Source organism: Musca domestica, unplaced genomic scaffold (genome assembly GCF_030504385.1).
Source record: "Musca domestica strain aabys unplaced genomic scaffold, Musca_domestica.polishedcontigs.V.1.1 1, whole genome shotgun sequence".
Taxonomy (NCBI): domain Eukaryota; kingdom Metazoa; phylum Arthropoda; class Insecta; order Diptera; family Muscidae; genus Musca; species Musca domestica.
The window spans coordinates 41,277,123-41,296,248 of NW_026712114.1; the positions used below are offsets into that span (position 1 = coordinate 41,277,123).

Genomic DNA, 19,126 nt, shown 5'->3' on the forward strand with positions numbered 1-19,126 from the left:
TGTGCCAAATGGTGGAAGAGTATGTATTGAAATATTCGGAAAATGTTTGAGTTTTAAAATTATGTGGAAAAATACCGCTTAACGGAAACCCGTTATATGGGGAGTATGCGAAGACGTGGTCCTGCATCTACAATACAATTTTTGTCATAAATAAAATAAAAATGTCACTAAAATCATCTAAATAGCGAATATCGGTGGGTGGGTACAGTTGCATGGGGGCTATACGATATAATTAACCTATATAAATAGTTCTCTTCCAGAGGGTAAAGTACTCAAAAGAAACTCCTTGTGTGTATTTTCAGACAATTCCATTGAAAATGTGGTTAAAATCACCAAAATGCCGAATATTGACAGGTACCGTTATATGGGAAATATATGATATCGTCGACCTTATATGTGGTGTCGTTATATGTGGGCTATATGAAGAGGTCAAAGGTTTTAGTACCCATTACGAGCAACAAATGCGAACTTTTAAACAATTCCGGAAAAATGGCGAATATCGGGAGGTATCGTTATATGAGGCTATACGAAGAATTTTTTGTCATAGGTTGAAGTACGCACTGCGAACTTTAAATATGAAATTTGAAACAATGCCGGTAAAAAAATTCGCTATAATCATCCAAATAGCGAAAATCAGGTTCTATGGGAACTATACGATATCGTAGACCTAAAGGGTGTTTTTTTAAGCTAGATAGAACTTTAAATTGTAAAAAGTAACACAAAAATTAAAAATTAAATTTTGTTGAAACTTTTTTTTATTTGTTTCAGTATACTCTGACAAATAATCATGAATAGACTCAGGCTTGAACAACGCTCGTCGTTCTTTCGCCGATTGGGCTCTAGAGCAGTTGGCAAATGACCCGTTGTTTTATCGCAAAATTGTGATCAGCGATAAGGCGCATTTTTGGCTTAACGGATTTGTTAATAAGCAAAATTGCCGCGTGAGACCAATCCACAAGAGACCCTACAGACTCCATTACATCCAGAAAAATGCACCATATGGTGCGGTTTTCACGCTGGTGGCATCATCGGACCTTATTTCTTCAAAAATGAGGCCGGAGCTTGCGTTACGGTCAATGATTTTTTGTTTACAAATATGGATGACATTGCTTCGGAGGATATGTGGTTTCAGCAGGATGGCGCTACGTGCCATACGGCGAACGCAACCATCAACTTATTGAAATCAAAATTTGGCGATAAGTTGATTTCGAGAAGTGGGCCTGTCAATTGGCCTCCAAGGTGATGCGATTTGACACCTCTCGATTATTTCCTGTTGGGCTACGTGAAGTCACTGGTTTATGCTGATAAACCAGCAACAATTGACGCCTTGGATGCCAGCATTGTTCGTGTTATATGTGACATACGGCCAGCAGTGCTCGAAAAAGTGGCCAAAAATTGGACGTCCAGAATGCACTTCGTCAAGAAAAGCCGCGGTGCCCATATGCTCGAAATCATTTTCAGATATTAATGCCACGTATTGATCTTTCGAATAAAAAAAATGATTACAATTTATTTTTTGTGTCATTTTTAACAATTTCAAGTTCTATCGAGCTTAAAAAAACACCCTTTATATAGACAATTCTCTTCAGATGGTAAAGTAATAAGAAGGAACTAAAATCGTCTCTTTCAGATGGTAAAGTAATAAGAAGGAATGTGGCTAAAATCATCAAATACCGAATATCGGGGAGTACCGTTATATGGAGTACCGTGGTCCGATGTAGCCCATTTTCGAACTAGTCAAGTCAAGTACTTGAACAAAAGACTGATCTGTACAAAATTTCAGCTTCCTATCTTAATTCGTTTTGACTCTAGCGTGATTACAACAGACAGGGCTAAATCGTTTTAGAATTTTTCGCTGATCAAAAATATATATACTTTGTTATTATATATTATTATAAAATTATTATTTCCATTAAACGGAATGGCGAACATAATATACCCTCCATAATCTGTATGATGGAGAGTGTAAAAATACGCGTTTTTCAAAATTGATTTTTTAGCGTGGCACTGGTCGACTGATTCAGCCCCAGACAACTATTTCATAGTATTTTAAATGGAAAACCTAACTTTAATTACATTCATCTTACTATGGAGGGTATAAAAATTCCATCTGTAAAAACAAAACATAAAAGCCAAAAAAAATTGCCAAAATTTCCTAATTTCGATTATAATTAATGGAAAAACACATCAAATATAGAAAAACATTTATTTTTAAAAATACTCATATATGAATTCAAAACGTCTTGTCAACATCATACCCGCAATTTGAACAACATAAAACGAAAAAAAAAAATCCATTGATTACAAAAATACATAAATCAATAAATCATAATGTTTCAACAAAAAAAAACACACACACGTAAAAATATTTTCAAATACTTACCCAACATTTTCAACACCCTCTTCGTTCCGAATTGATTCATGCGTCCACGGACAGCACTAACTTGGGCGCCACCCGAGTAACGATACAAAATCGTATCACTTTGGACACTTTTCATACCGAAACGGCCGCGTCCCCGTGGTGTTGTCGAAGGATCGCTCAAATCATGTGACAGATCACGACGAAATCGTTTCATCATCGTGTCCTTGTTACGGAAATTTCCCTCACCTTCCATGCTGCCGTTGTTGCCCAACGCTCCGCCACCAATCACATTAGAACGATACAAATGTAGGCCAATCAGCAGATAGAGTACAAATATGATGGACATCGGAGCAAAGAAGAAGATGTAGGTCGACAATTGGAACGAATGCTGTAGTATAATACGGACGACAACACACTTCTCAATGCCACCAATGGAAATTATGCCGAATTGTAGAGCTTGGGGTATGGCAGTTAGAATGGAGAGGATCCAGATGAGTACAATAATACGAATGGCACGGCTGAGCTTTGAAATGGCTTGACTTAGGAAGGGATGGCAAATGGCCACATAACGTTCCACGGTGAATGCTGTGATTGTCAACACCGTAGCATTAGCTGATGTCTCAGCCAAAATACCACGACCCACACAAAAGTACTCCCCAAAAACATAGGGATATTTTGACCAAGTTAAATAAATCTCCTGTGGCACTCCAGAGATGAGCAGCAAAAAATCCGAAATAGCCAAACTGAAGAGATAATAATTGGTTGCCGTGTGCATGGAGCGATTCTTTTTGATAACAATACAGGTGCTAATGTTACCAATGACACCTGTCACAAAAATCAAGCCATAGATTATTGTCAGAGGTATGACGACCTGCAGCGGATCACGTTTCGGACCAAATTCGGCTATCAAATCGTATTCCATTGATGTGTGTTGTTGATAGAAGATGTCGTCGAAAAGATCTGGATCACTGGTTTGGTTTGGTGTTAGCATTGCCGTGGTATTCATGATTCCATAGAGCACTGTTGCGGAAGTTGTAGTTATGCCGTTATCATCATTTGTGGTTTCTGATAAAGGGTCCATCATTTTGTTTTTAGGAAGTGATTTTTTTATTTTATAACGCTGTTTATGTGAATGTTCCTGTGTGAAAATTTGAATAGAATTATGGGAATTCCATTTTGAGCGACGTTTGACCAAAACACCAAAAACTCATATTTGTTTTTTTGGATAAAATAAATGCAGTTTTTTTTTTTAAAAAAAAAGAACAATTGTCTCAAGCTTGGCTATTTTGCAGAAATAAAACACAGGTGTTCAATTCTTGATCTATAAAATCCTTTTTTTCTGAATCCGACATTTTTTTATAAAAGAAAAATCCGGACTAACGTTTGACAAATTTATCCATCATCATTATCAAGATCAGCAAAGTTTCAAGAATACGACCTAAACTATTATCAACCAACTTGAGATGCATTTTGTGGGAAATTACAATATTCTAGAAGTTGATTATTATTATTCATACATTTTACACAAAAGTATGACGTTTTCGAAGTTTGAAACATTTCGACAGTCGATTTAGGATTTAACCACATTTTTTTACTGAATTTTCTCAGATTTCGTGCTTGAAGTTCGTTATGGGTACCACTTGATATGACAGAAAATTTCTCAAACAGGTCCAGGTTTTCGTATAACCTCCATACAACTGTCCATCCCGTTATTCGTTAATTTCAATTTCAATGACAGAAAATTACCTGTACAGATTCACATCATCATATAGCTCCATATATCCTGATATTTGTTATTTTTATGATTTTACCCACAATTTTCAACGGAATTATTTACATTTTAGAATTATGAGTTCGAAATGCGAAAGTTGCCTTTACAGGTTCACGGCTTCGTATAACCCAATATAATGATATAATGATAACGACCCTATACAGGGTGAGATGAAAAAACTGCAACCAATTTCAGATTGCTGTAATTTCTAAGCCACTCGTCCGACAACATTCGTTGTCCAGAAGTTTGTAAACAAACAAGATGATCGTGTTTTCATATCGAAGAGGTCAGCTGAAAACGTGCACCTTCGGTTGCCCACCAGAACTCAAGCCCTGGTCATGGTGATGGTTTAGGCCGCCTTAACAGCCTATGGTCGCTCTTCGCTCGTATTAATCGACCGTGGCATCAAAATAAATGTCGAATATTATCGCGAAAATATTCTGAAGAGTGTATCAAAGCCATGGGCACGCAAACATTTTGGCCACAGACCAACAGGACTCATACAATGATACCTTCCAATATTCGGTATTTTTTCCATTTTCGCCACAATTTTTTTTTCCACAGAATTATCTCAAAATTTGGACTCGCTTGTCTCCCACACAACTGTACCGCCCGTTATTCGGTATTTTGATAATTTTAGAGGTATTACTTTCAACGGATTTGTCCAGTACCAGTTTTTCAAGTTCCTTTCGAATGGTGGAGGCTACTTAAAGTAGGCCAGGATGAACTTAACCATTTTATGACCTCCACCATTCTATACAGGGTATATTATTATATTAACTTTTTCATTCCGCTTGTAACTCCTCGAAATATTTATTCTGGATCAGCGTAAAATTCTAAGTCGATTTAGCGATGTCCGTCTGTGTGTTGTAATCACGATATCTTTCGAACGAATTGAGATAGAAGTCTAAAATACATGCATAGTTTACCAGTAGGCAGGTTAAGTTCGTAAATGGGCCAAATCGGTTCCTGTTTCCGTATAGCCCCGTATAACTGTACCTCCCGATATTCGTTATTTTAGTGATTTTAGCGACATTATTTACCGGAATTTTTCAATCTTCATATTTAAAGTACGTAATGGGTACTACAGCCTATGACAACAATGTTTGTATGCAGGTTCACTTCTTCGTATAGTACCCATATAACGGTAGCTCCCTATATTCGGTATTTTGATGATTTCAGCAACATTATATACCGGAATCGTTTGAAATTTCGTATTGGAATTTCATATTCACCGAAATAGTGTCAAATTTCGTATTGGAAGTTTTTAATGGGTACTACAACCTATGAAAAAAACCGTATACAGGGTCATGTCTTCGTATAGCTCCCATATAACGGTACCTCCCGATATTCGTTATTTTCATGATTTTAGCGGCATTATTTACCGGAATCGTTTCGAATTTCATACTTGAAGATCGTAACGGGTACTACAGCCTATGACAAAAATTTCGTATAGTCCCCATATAACGGTTTTCATTTAATTGGCAGTTTTCGGATTTATTTTTTAAATTTTTCAAGTTCTTTGCAAATGGTGGAATGGCCGAACTTAGCTGCTTTTTTATTAGTTTCTTATTCAATTTACCATGCAGTACCTACTGATACTCAGTATTTCGAAGGTTTCAGTCTCGATTCCAAGTTATGAATTATTTTATTTTTCCAACTTTTACCCTAGTGACTGCAATTGTTAAATATAGATACGGGGTTTAGAATGACCCCTATATAACAGTATCCTCCAACTATTGATTTTGGATGGTCCAAGTTACATGTTTCAAGTAAATGGGGAACAATGTATTAATTTGGGTTCCAAACAGGTGGAAAATATTCAGTATTAAAAGGCATTAGCACATTGACCATATCACGTTATTCTCAATTCGTAGGGCTTTGGGGAACAACCGATTTGACCAAATGTTAAGTTTTTAGATAATGAACATGACTGCATTTCGCCATTTTTTGGCTCTAGGATTTTGATACCACTTTTTAAATTTTTCCCAAACTTCAGCCTTTTTGTATTTTCCTGTGGCGCGCGTTCATAAGTTTTAAATCGGGTGTTATTTGTTTATCATTTTTCTTGTTTTATTTTTTGAAACAAAACTAAAAATTTATTTCAAGTGGAATTTTTTTTCACTCTGTGTGATTTATTGGAGCCCTAGGTCATATTTTATTTATTATTCTTTTCAATTTAATTACGGATTATTTTTTATTTGCATTTTTCTTAATCTCAACAAAAACCTGATATGAGTTTTTGGTGTTGCATTAAATTTTTAAATTTAATAATACTAGGCATGTAAACGATCTTGCACTCTCTTCACCTGTTATTTAAGCGCGCGCACACACACAAATACACTCACAACTGCAGTTAATCTCGATAAATTGCTCGTTTCCCTCCAGATGGGCAACAATGGCATGGGGTAGGTCTTAAAGGCAATTTAATATGTAAGTAATTGTTTAAACTTGGCTAACTGCACGCAAAATCATTTGTTGTGGTTTATTGTTGTTGTCGTTGATGGCACAAGTATGGCGATTTGTCAACAAAGCAAAGGGGTCAACTGCAACGACAGCACGCAAAATATGCGAACAAGTTTTTGTTTTCATAAAACACTGGATTTTTTCCTTTTATTTTGTAAATAATAATTATTTTTATTTTTTATTTTTTGTTTTCTTTAATTTATTTTTTTTTTTAAATATCCACTTTATAAAAACCATTTATTTTTTAGCATGCCTTATGATCACATACATTTTTTTATTTATTTACTTTTCCACTTAGATAAACATATAAATTTCCACTTGTTGTTTTTTTATTCCGTTATTTTATCCGTATCAATAATTTCAGTTCAGTTTATTTTTCCACACCCGTAAGAAGGTCCTCCTTCGACCGAAGTTCAATTTTATCTGGCCAATGATACGAATTTTCCGCTTAAAATACACTTTTTGTGTTGATTTTCACTTAATTTTCGTTTCGTTTTTCCAAAAAAAAAACCGTAATTGTTTTGCTAATTTCATTGTGTTTTTCCTTTTAGCTTTTTTCGGATATGTGTGTCGATAAGTGCGTGTGTGTATGTGGGAGTTTGCATGAACGCGCCTGTTTTTTTTTCGATATATTTACTTTTCTTCCAAATTTCCCGCTCTACCGGTCACGTCGTTTCTATTCACTTGTCCCCATTTTCCGTTAACGGATTTGTTTTTTCCCCAAAAATCATTGAAAATGCATTTTGTTATGCTTCCACTGTTGTTGTTGGCGTTGAAATGAAAACAAAAGGGTGAAAATAGTTTTCAATCGGATACAAGTTTGTATTGTTGGTGGGAAAATGTATGAAAGCTCACCTGTTGGGGTTTACAGAAAGCTTAGGTGGAAGCTTTTTACAGAAATATTACATTACATAAAGAGCTTGTTTGTAAATGGTCGAAAATGTTCGCCTATGTATCGGTTAGTGTCAGTTGTTAACACCAGAGGCCAACACTTCTAATCTGTGAGCTTTTTTACCCTCCACAAAGAAATAATCTGGGGCATTCTGTGGTGTAAATCCACAAAATAACACTATAACAAAAAATAATTACAGAAAACTCAATTTATATAAGGCTATATGAAAACGTGAACCTACATTAGCCACATTAGCTACATTATTCGCGTTTATTTCAAGTTCCGAATTTGAATTTGGTAATGACACATGACAAATAATGCCTGTGTGGGTCCACGTCGGCACCAATATAACGGCAATATTCCGTATTTTTTAAATTTTACCAAATTTTTTTCAGGATTTTATTTCCTAATTCGTTTCAAATGGTGGAGGGTATTCAAAGTTCGGCCCGGCCGAACTTACTGCGTTTTAACTTGTTATATTTTTTATTTTCTTCATGTTTCGAATTAAAAGTATACTTGAATTCGTTGCCCCTAAATTTGGTGCTATACCAAATAATGAACACAATGACTCTTGAATATTGGAGTTCCTTTGAATATGGATAAGTCCAGCCTAAAAACCGGAAACCCTTTTGGGCTTTTGACCTTCAAACCAAATATTTTTACATCCAATTAGAATTTTTCACAACTTAGGCTGGCTATTGGACTGTATAATCATAAAACAAGTAAAAAACCAGTAAGGAAAAGTCAAAAGCCCGGTGGGGCTGACTATATAATACCCTACACCACTATGCATATTTAGTAGATCTTCCGTAACAAAATAATTTATTTCATGATATTTGCCATAATTTTCACAATAAACCTGAAATCGGATTAAGGATATATATGGGAGCTATATCCAAATCTTAGCCGTTCTCGATAAAATTTGGCAAAGGTATGTCCGAGCTTTATAAGATATCTGGTAACAAATATCATTGTTGTCGAATGCATATTACGAATGTAAGGGATTTAAACACCAAATAGGATGAAACATATATATGGGAGCTATAGCTATATTTGAACCGATTTTCTCCAAATTTGATTTATTTGCTTCTAGACTGAATTCGGTCGGATATGCCGAAATTCAGTCCATTTGGTCTGATATTGGCTATTTGGTGCATAATTAACCCGAAATCGTTTGAGGATATATATGGAAGCTATATCTAAATCTGAATCAATCTTTACAAAATTTGATACACTTATTTCAAGGCTGTATCGGATATCTGGTACCAAAGATCATTTTTTGGAATGCATATTACGCTTGTGAGGGACTCTAAATCCCAAATCGGATAAAACATATATATGAGAGCTATAGCTATATCTGAACCGATTTACACCAAATTTGAAGTGCTGGATGAATTCAGTCGTAATTGCCAAAATTCAGTCCATTTAGTGCACAATAAACCTGATATCCGAATAAGATATATATTGGAGCTCAATCCTAATCTAAACCGATCTCGGTAAAATTTGACAGAGGTATTTTCTAGCAGTACCCGGTACCAAATATCATTTTTCTGGAGTGCATATTACGCATGTGAGGAACTTAAAACCCCAAATCGGATGAAACATATATATGGGAGCTATAGCTATATCTGAACGAATTTTCACCAAATTTAATGTACTTGCTTCTAGACTTAATTCGGTGGGATGTACCAAAATACAGGTCATTTGGACTTATATTAGCTATTAACCCGAAATCGGTTGAAGATATATGGGATCTATATCTAAATCTTATCCGATTATCACCAATTTCAATAGGGTTTGTCCTTGGGCCAAACAAATATTGTTTACAAAATTTCATCTCAATCGGATAATAAATGCGACATAAAGTGGGTGAGGCCGTTGTACGGGGGCCATACCACGGGCAATTTTTTACTTCAAAGATTGTCATCCACCTAGGATTATCAAAATACCGAATATCGGTAGGTATCGTTATATGTGCACTATAGGAAAACGTGGACTTAAATATTTTATGTTCTACCTATGAACTACAAATACCAATTTTTAGACAAATCTGTGTGGCGAATATCGGGAGGTACCGTGTATCCCCAGCCTTGACTTATGATTATACAAACTGTTGACTCTTAATGAGGGTTCCGAAGCAGTTGGCCAATATTGTTCAATTTGTTGCTGACCTAAGACTGATAAAAATATTACAACGAGACAGATTTGGACTATATCGATTGCTTCCTGTACTTTATATAAGATATGTGAAAATTTTTGGAAAATATGGAAACATGCGTAAGGTGACAGATATAGCGGACCCAAGCATTCCAATTTCATACTTCATATAACACAGATAAAAATTTTGGTATGTGCAATTTTATGCTAAATCATAAATTCCGATAAATTACATATTCATACAAGACTTCTGGTTAAGTGAAATATTTAGATATAACAAGTTGTAAAGAATCGCCGACTTGTTTCGCAAGTTATGACAGATATAAGTATTGGAAAGATATTGTGACTGTTTGTGGATGTGGTACCAGAAGTGGTTGGCAGATGTATATCATCTTCACAACGGATCTTGTGTTAGAAAAAATATTTGTTTGTTGAAAAATTTGAGGAGATGGATTTGGATGCTTAATTTGCTTTCTTTAAGCGTTTTGTTTTTCAAAATCTTGAACCCTATGTGGGCGAGGTACCAGAAAAACTGGAGCGATCTGTACCATCTTCATAACAGACCTTGAATTGGACTTGTACCAAGTCTGAATGGAATTGGATGTTATTTTCGCGTTTTATGAGCTCCATGGATGGTCAAAATTTTAACCCTTTGTGGGGGAGGTACCAGAAGGAGTGGACCGATATATCTCATCTTAACACCAATAATAAAAATATTATCATGTGCGAAATTTGAAGAGAACCGGATGCTTATTTCGGATTTTATGATCGTGTTGGTTATTCAAGATCTCGTGTTGCTGGAAATATTGGTATGTGCCAAGTCTGAATGGAATCGAATGTTAATTTCGTGTTTCATGAATATTCAAAATTTTGACCATTTGTGGGGGAGGTACCAGAAGTAGGGGACCGATGTATTCCTTTTTCCCACCAAACCTTGAGAAGTTTGACAATAATATTACGATATACCAAGTTTGCATCAAATGGGATACCCCTCCGAGAGTTATCGTGCGCATCAGCCAGACAGACAGACGGACGGACATCGCTAGATCGACACCAAATGTTCTGAAACAGATTTGGTCTAAATAGGCCTAGGGTCTACAACCGTTACCGATGAGTCGCGCTTTGGCCTGGTAATGCTAAGAATAAAGAACTCAACGTCAAGTTTTCCTAATTATTTAGTTTTGCCTTATTACAGCGAAGCACATATGCTTATGATTTTATTTGTTACTCTTTCGAAATAAGATCAATGATGTCGAACTTGTAATGAAAAAGAAAGCCAGAGAGGCACTATCACATACACACATCTCGCCTTTGATTGAGCGGCTCAATATGTGCGCGTTTCGCCTTCGATTCAGCGATTCAACAGGCATATTTGGTGTCGATGATGACTTAAAAGGGCCGTTCTTTTTGTTTTTTCTTGTTGGAAAAATAAAAAGACACATTTTTTAATTATTATTTTTGTTATCATAACAAGTTATGTTTTATTGAAAGTAGTTTAAAATTCCTGTAAAATATGTTTTAAAAATTTTACTCTTTTAACATTTATCCTATATTACAGTTATATAAGTAGGTAAATATATTATTATCATTATTATTATTATAATTATAATTATAATTATTATTATTATTATTATTATTATTATTATTATTATTATTATTATTATTATTATTATTATTATTATTATTATTATTATTATTATTATTATTATTATTATTTTTATTATTATTATTATTATTGTAATTGTTGTTATTATTATTATTATTATTATTATTATTATTATTATTATTATTATTATTATTATTATTATTATTATTATTATTATTATTATTATTATTATTATTATTATTATTAATATTCTTATTATTATAATAACTATAATTATTTTTATTATTTTATAAAATTAAATGAAACTGAAATAAAACAAAATATTGCACAACTATAACAGAAAAAAATTATATATTAATTAAACTTAAACTAAATCAATATTAATTGCTTTATATGTTTAAAACTAACAAACTGTTATTGAATCACAAAGTAGTAGAGTTAAATTATTAAATCATTTATTATTGTTTATCCATTTTGGATAAAGAATTAAGGAAAAGTTGTCAACATATTTACAGTATTCTATACAAAAAATATACACTTATAAGGGAAACTAAATTTAAAAAAATATTTTTAAAATAAAACACAGTTGTTTTTGGTCCCTTGTGATTGTTGTGTCAGTGTCTAAAATGTTTTCTTCAGGTATTATAAGTAGTATTGGATCGACACTCTTAAGATGAGATATCAAATATAAAATTGATTTCTGAAAAAAAACCTGGCAATTTGTTTTACATTCTGAGACAAACAATCGAAGTAGTGTAGCAATTTTTAATAATTTTTTTTAAAGGAAGGAACCCCTTGAAGTTCAAAAAGTTAGAACCATACCAGAAACTACAGGAAACAATATTCTTACGAGTTTTCTAGGAAACGGTTTCAGTACCCGAAAAATTGTAACAGATAAATGCTGATTTTGGAGGATGACGCTATAATTTCCCCAGAGCCAATTTCCCATGTCTCTCCCTTTGAAACTGTATACACGTTGAAATGAAAAAACTGCCAACAAACTTCAGACTGCTGTCATTTCTAAGCCACTCGTCCGACAGCTGTTAAAATTATTCCTGTGACAGCTCATTATATTGTTTACAAGCGTACAAAAGCATTGTGGTGCGAATTTCCAGAAAAAAAGTTATTCGTGATGGAATTCATTGACTGGAAAACCACAAGTGGCTATCGTTAGAGCACTCCAGCATTTAAATGTGAATAACTCTTTTGTGTCTCGTACCATCACTCGTTACCGTGATACTGGTAGCGTAGCCCGACGCCAAGGAAGTGGACGGAAGAAAACAGCAACATCAGCAGAAATGGTTCCAAAAGTAAAGAAGCGACTTGATCGAAACCCGCGTCGCAGTGGCGAAAAATGGCTCGTGAGCTGAATATATCGCAATATTCCATTCAGTAAATATTGAAAAATTTCCAAGAAGTGCAAGAACTTACACCACAAAGCCGAACGTGGTGAACTGCCGAATTTGGTTTTCTCCGATGAGAAAACATTCGTTGTCCAGCAGTTTGTGCACCAACAAAATGATCGGGTTTACTTGCCAAAGAGGTCAGCTGAAAATGTGCAACTTCCGTTGGCCACCAGAACTCAAGCGCCGGCCATGGTGATGGTGTGGGCCGCCATAACAGCCGATGGTCGCTCTCCGCTCGTATTATCGCGAAAGTATTCTGGAGGGTGTATTAAAGCCGCAGACCTTGGACATTCCAACAAGACTCAGCACCATCACACTCAGCACGCGCCACCCAAAAATATTTACAAAATTGGTTCCTAGCTTCATTTCCAGCGCACAATGACCACCAAAATCTCCGGAAACCAATTCGTTGGACTATTGTGTCTGTAGTATTTTGGAAAGCAAGGTTGGCACTAAAAAATACCAAAGTGTCGATCACATCAAGCAACCGCTTCGCCGGAATTGGGCCAAAATACCGCAGAGCAACATTCGGGCAGCGTGTGATGGTTTTATTTGCCGGTGACGGTTTCAAGGCCACAATTCGTGCCAAAGGTGACCAATTCGAACAAATCTAAACTTATTCTAAAATTTGATGCTATTTCCGACATGTTTTGCATCTATTCAATAACATTTAAAAAAAAATTGGAGTTTGACTTGCAGTTTTTTTATCGCACCCTGTATATTTCAAAAAATATATTTTTTATCTGCCTCATAAAGTGTCGAAATAACTTACACCATTTCCCAACACAACTTACAGATACAATCGCATTTTCCCTCCATATTATAAATTAACTTCACAAATTTGTGGTTTCATTTGAAGAAATTTATCCTGGACCTCTTGAATTTCCAAAGAGTCAATGCCACACATGGAAAGTTCTTTCAACGACCGACACAATTCCACAACATAATCGATGGACTTCCCGGTCAAATTTATACAATTACTAACATTCAAGCGCCGCAATCGTGGTAGGCCTTGAGCTATGTGCAGCATGGCATCATCGTCTATCATCAGGCAACTGGATATGGTCAAATCCTCTAGGGAAGGGCAATTTTCCACCAGCTCTTCAATGCCCATGGAAGAGATTTTGTGACAATAGCCCAATACCAATTTTCGTAGTTCGGGAAATTTCAAACCCTTGGCCAAGGCACGATTGGAGAGATTCCGACATCCTCTTAGCGATAGCGTTTGTAGGCCTTTAAGCCGATGTATTGGTGCTGGATGGGAGCCAAAGCCCAATAACCCTTCATCACTGATCCGCATGCAATCATCCAAAAATAAATGTTGTAATTTTGTTTGGTGCCGGAATATATTCTCAAGTGTGACATCGGTGACAGCATCCCGACAACTCTCCAAACTGAGGTAGCATAAATTCGGCAAACGTTGCATGACCAGACACATGTTATCCGTTGCCGTGTCTGTGATATCATTGAGAACCAAGGTGGTCAATATGGGATTGGTTTCTTGGACCAAGCCCTGCAATAGACCCTGACTAGATATCTTGGAACAATGGGAAATATTGAGAGTTTTTAGGCTTCCTCTTAGGCTACCCAAACTTTTCACACCTTCATCAGTGAGACAGCTACAAAACATCAGTTCCATGGTCTCCAAACTTTGAGGCCATTTATTGACAATCAATTTCAGCAAAGGATCATCCACCTGGAGGCCACCACTTAAATCCAAATGCCTCAATGGCGCCTCCTTGGGCAGACACTCGAAAACATGTTTGAGCCACATATAACAGGAGACCCCGGTTATTTTCAAAGTCTCCAAATTCTCCAAGGCTGCAAAGACCTGTTTCCATTTCACAATCATAATGGGTGTGGAACGTAGAATAATTTCCAAGTGCCTCAAAGTCTGGGCATGACATTGCAGAGTATAAATCAGCAAATCCTCATGATCTCGATTGACTTCGATGCAGAGCTTTCCCATTTTTACCGACACTTCTCGAGTTAAATTTAAAATCATGTGGGTCTTGACATAGGTCGTAACATTGCTACAGGCAATATCTAAGGCTTTAAATTTGGGGAAATTACTGAGATTTAATGAAAATGTGTTGTCACTCTGCACCGTGGGTATGTGAGTGACAATCAGCTCTTCCAAGGCGGGTAGGTTGTCGTTTAGCGAGGCAAATACCGGAGATTTGTATAAACGTAGTTTTCGAACTTTTTTCCCCAAATACTTCAACAGCAATTGGACATCATCAGCCAACTCGAGACCATGCAGCTCCAAGGTATCAAAGCTTAAACGTTGGGCCAAATCCGAGTCGACATTTAAACTTTCCAACAGCAGAAACTTATTTTCATTATTCACCACAATTTTGTTTTTCTCCTTGAATTCCGGCAGCTGGGCCAGGTCATGCCAGCGACGGCACACCAGACGTACCTGCTGTAAATCGCCATGTGGCAAATACTGGAAGATGTGTATCAATAATTCGTTGGGCAAATCATTCCATCTCAGGCACATACTTGACTTCTCGCCGACATCTTGACTAGCCTCCAAACTTTTGGCCAAATCTCGCAAGGTGTGCATGTTTTTGAGCTAAAAAGAAAAGAAAAACGTAAAAATTAGCTAAAAGTTTTACTCAAATTCTTACCAAAAAAAGTAGTGCATTGCGTTGAAAACTAAATCAGTTACCGTCTGTCCGTCCGTCCCAAATGCTATTAAATTTCGATTAGATTCGTTTCGGAAGTTTCTTACAATCTACTTGCGTTTGTCGTTCTCGACTTTGGTTGCTTAGTAATTGGAAATGTGTATTATGTTTGGGCTACCAAACTAATTTACCAAAATGGTAGCGGCGAACCAAGCCTAGGGCGGCTATTCTTTTTAATGCTTCAATGGTTGTGTTTACCGTCTTACAAGCACTTTACCTCCCTCCACCATTTTATGATAACCCCAACCCATGGTAATTATTTATCAACCACCACAGTTTTTATCTCAAAGTAAGAATTTTTCTGATAATGGTTTTTCCTGTAATGGGAGAGTTTCTTCGATGTTTACAAAACTATCGCTGCTATTGGCTAAGATTTCGAGAGCCAAAGACAATATTTCTACTCAAATATTATTGAAGGAAATGTACTAAGAGAAATAGAAATATAAGTTCATTTCCATACCCATCAACATGAAATGCTGGATCATCCATTCTTCTAATTATCTCTTCTATATTTTAGACTACAATACATCAGTTAATCTGAGATGTTCATTTACCGAAAATGCTTGAAGTTATAAGTTAATTTATATTATATATAAGTATAAGTAAAACCCCATAAAGCAGAATGTTGATTCTCACTCTGTAAGGCAAAATAAACCAGTAAGGAAAGGTCAAAAGTTGGGCGAGGCCGACTATATGATACTCTACACCACTATGCGTATTTAGTAGAGCTCCCGTAATAAAATAATATATTTGAAGTAGAGTATACAACCTATCTACTTTTGGCTTTAGAACGGTTACAATTTGGTTTTCACTGAATTTGATGGAGACATTTTTTATCTTTTTTATCAAATAACATTGCTAAAGAGTGCATGATATCACTTCGAGAGGGATTATATTAAAACAAGTAAGCAAAGGCTACAGTCGAGCGGGGCCGACCGTTGAATACCCTACAACACTATAATAAACGATACAGTTTATATAGGCGAGATACTCGAAAGAATTCCACAAGATATTGTGACAAATAATAAAAGAAAACCATCAGGTTTCCTTCTCTAATTTTCGAATAATAGCATCTTAAACTAATTTGCTCATTTCCAATTTATTGGTAGATGTTGCACGTAAATGGTCTTCCTAGATCTGGAACCAATATTTCCCAAAGACCTATAATCTTTCAGAAGTGGCAAAAGATTAACATTTATTATTGGTTTTTGACTGAAACGCATCTATATGAGATACAGACATTTGACTATATTCTTCAACGAAATCAGCGTTAACGAAATAGTCAGAAGTGCGTCTTTCCTGTATTTGTGAATTCTCCAAAAAGTCACTGAAATGGACATTTTCGTATTTTGTCTACAAAAGTTGGCAAACTATTTCACACATTGAATATTTTTGGATGGCCATCCAAAACTGCTTGACTTTTGTAATGTCCGTTAACCCCCATTCAAATGTGCGTGAGGATCGGGCGATAATTACGACCTGCTGACAATTTTGCAGTTTTTTGGTCCATTTCAACCCCTAAATATATGGCGATCATCTCCAAAAAGAGTAGGCCTCTATTCTGACCCTCATCTTATCTCCATGCAAAATTTCGTAAGGATCGGGCCATAAATGCGATCTGTATATGATATCCTGATATCCTAACTACTTAGTTTTGTTAGCTGTAGAAATATTACCAAATTTTTAATTCAAAATGAAAATATGCCAAAATTATGACAAAATTGAAAAAATATGAGAAAATTTTACAAAATCAATATTTTCATCTTTAGAGAGATATTTTTATGCGATTTTTTAGACGTTTTTTCTTTCCTGCCAAGAGGCCATTCTGAATTAATGAGAACTGTCGAAATTAGTTCAGCCGTTCTCGACATATAAGAGATCTTTCAAGCATATCTTCTTTGATAGACATATATATCGCACATATTTTGCGATTTGATGGATGTTAACATCAATGTAAAGATCAGAAGTAACCTTGTCATGGCTTTGTGATTTCGCCGGGATTTAAAATATTCGCGGTTTAATGAAAAATTTTGAATTTTTTCAACACAAAAGATATGGTCTATTTTACCCGCTAAATATTATCCGATGACCACCCAAATTGGTAGGCTTCTTCCCCGCCCTAAACTCTAGCTACATGCGAAATTCCGCGATTGGTCTAAATTTGCGACCTGTATAGCTACTGCAAAATCCGACATTTTTTCAGTATTTGGTCCATTTGGCGATCATCTCCAAAAGAAATAGGCTTCTATTCTGACCTTAACCCCACCTCCATTTTCAATTTCGTGAAGATCGAGCCATAATTGCGACCTGTAGAGTGATTACAAATTAACATGGACAGACGGACGGACGGACATACATAGCTAGATCGACTCAGCTCGGCGTGCTAGGAAGATCCACATATACTTTCCTATATGGGAAACCAATATTTCGAGGTGTTACATAAATTCTGGCCCAATCAATCTTATAACACCGCCAACACATAGTGTTGTAGGGTATAAATATATATCGGAGCCGAATTCCACCAAATTCGCGTCCCGAAATTCACTCCATTTGGACTGATATTAGCCATTTTTTATTAGCCATATTACGAATGTGAGGGACTTAAAACATCAAATATACAGGGTGAGATGAAAAAACTGCAACCAACTTCAGACTGCTGTCATTTCCAAGCCACTCTTCCGACAGCTCTTAAAGTTATTCCAGTGACAGCTCATTACATGGTTTACAAGCGTACAAAAGCATTTTGGTGAAAATTTTGAAGAAAAAAAGTTATTCGTGATGGAATTCAAGCGTGATAGTGTGATTTCTTTATATTTGGCTGGAAAGCCACAAGTGGTTATCGTTAGAGCACTCCAGCATTTAAATGTGAATAAATCTTTTTTGTCTCGTACCATCGCTCGTTACCGTGATAATGGTAGCGTAGCCCGACGTCAAGGAAGTGAACGGAAGAAAACAGCAACAGCAGCAGAATTGGTTCGAAAATTAAAGAAGCGACTTGATCGAAACCCGCGTCGTAGTTGCCGAAAAATGGCTCGTGGCCTGACCATATTGCAATATTCCATTCGCAAATATTGAAAGTTAGGCTCGGGGTTAAGCCATTGAAGTTCCAAAAAGTGCAAGAACTTACAACGCAACAGAAAGAAAATAGGCTAAAAGAGCTAAAGATTTACTTTGCTTGGCCGAAAGTGGTGAACTGCCGAATTTAGTTTTCTCCGATGAGAAAACATTCGTTTTGCCGTCATAGCAGCCGATGGTATCTCCGCTCATATTAATCGACCGTGGCACCAGAATAAATGCCGAATATTATCGCGAAAATATTGTGGAGGGAGGCCTTTGGCCGCAAACCTTGGACATTCCAACAGGACTCAGCACGCGCCACCCAAGAATGTTTACAAAATGAGGTTCCTCTCTTCATTTCCAGCGCATAATGGCCACGAAAATCTCCGGATACCAATTGGTTGGACTCTTGTGTCTGGAGTATTTTGGAAAGCAAGGTTGGGGCTTAAAATATACAAAAGTGTCGATCAGCTTAAGCAAGCGCTTCGCCGAAAATGGGCCAAAATACCGCAGAGCAATATTCGGGCAGCGTGTGTCGGTTTCATTGGTGGTTTGAAGGCCATAACTCGTGCTAAAGGTGACCAATTCGAACAAATCTAAACTTATTCTAAAATTTGATGCTATTTCCGACATTTTTTGTTTTCATTCAATAAAATTAAAAAAAAAATGTTAAAGTTGTGGCGATTGAGTTTGTTGCAGTTTTTTTTATCTCACCCTGT

At 36.0% G+C, this 19,126-nt stretch overlaps 2 protein-coding genes across 9 annotated transcripts in view; both read right to left on the minus strand.

The window, feature by feature from the left end:
• The window catches only part of LOC101901130 (pyrokinin-1 receptor), a 34,012-nt gene extending 26,618 nt beyond the window's left edge, over positions 1 to 7,394 (minus strand). The window contains exons 1-2 of one of the 5 annotated variants that reach the window (XM_020034880.2): positions 7,237 to 7,394; positions 2,384 to 3,500 (exon numbers count right to left, since the gene is read on the minus strand). In XM_020034880.2, coding sequence (XP_019890439.1) covers positions 2,384 to 3,446 — 1,063 coding nt within the window. In that variant the 5' untranslated portion in view covers positions 3,447 to 3,500; positions 7,237 to 7,394. Of the gene's footprint in view, positions 1 to 2,383; positions 3,501 to 6,442; positions 6,785 to 6,867; positions 7,213 to 7,236 lie in introns of those variants that run through there. The other 4 variants (XM_059122937.1, XM_059122932.1, XM_059122919.1 and 1 more) reach the window with 4 other exon arrangements.
• Positions 7,395 to 13,219: 5,825 nt separating this feature from the next.
• LOC101901295 (F-box/LRR-repeat protein 7) overlaps positions 13,220 to 19,126 on the minus strand; it is a 57,436-nt gene continuing 51,529 nt past the window's right edge. For all 4 annotated transcript variants that reach the window (XM_059122979.1, XM_020034882.2, XM_020034881.2 and 1 more), the window contains one exon: positions 13,220 to 15,238. In XM_059122979.1, coding sequence (XP_058978962.1) covers positions 13,481 to 15,229 — 1,749 coding nt within the window. In that variant the 5' untranslated portion in view covers positions 15,230 to 15,238 and the 3' untranslated portion in view covers positions 13,220 to 13,480. The remainder of the gene's footprint in view (positions 15,239 to 19,126) is intronic.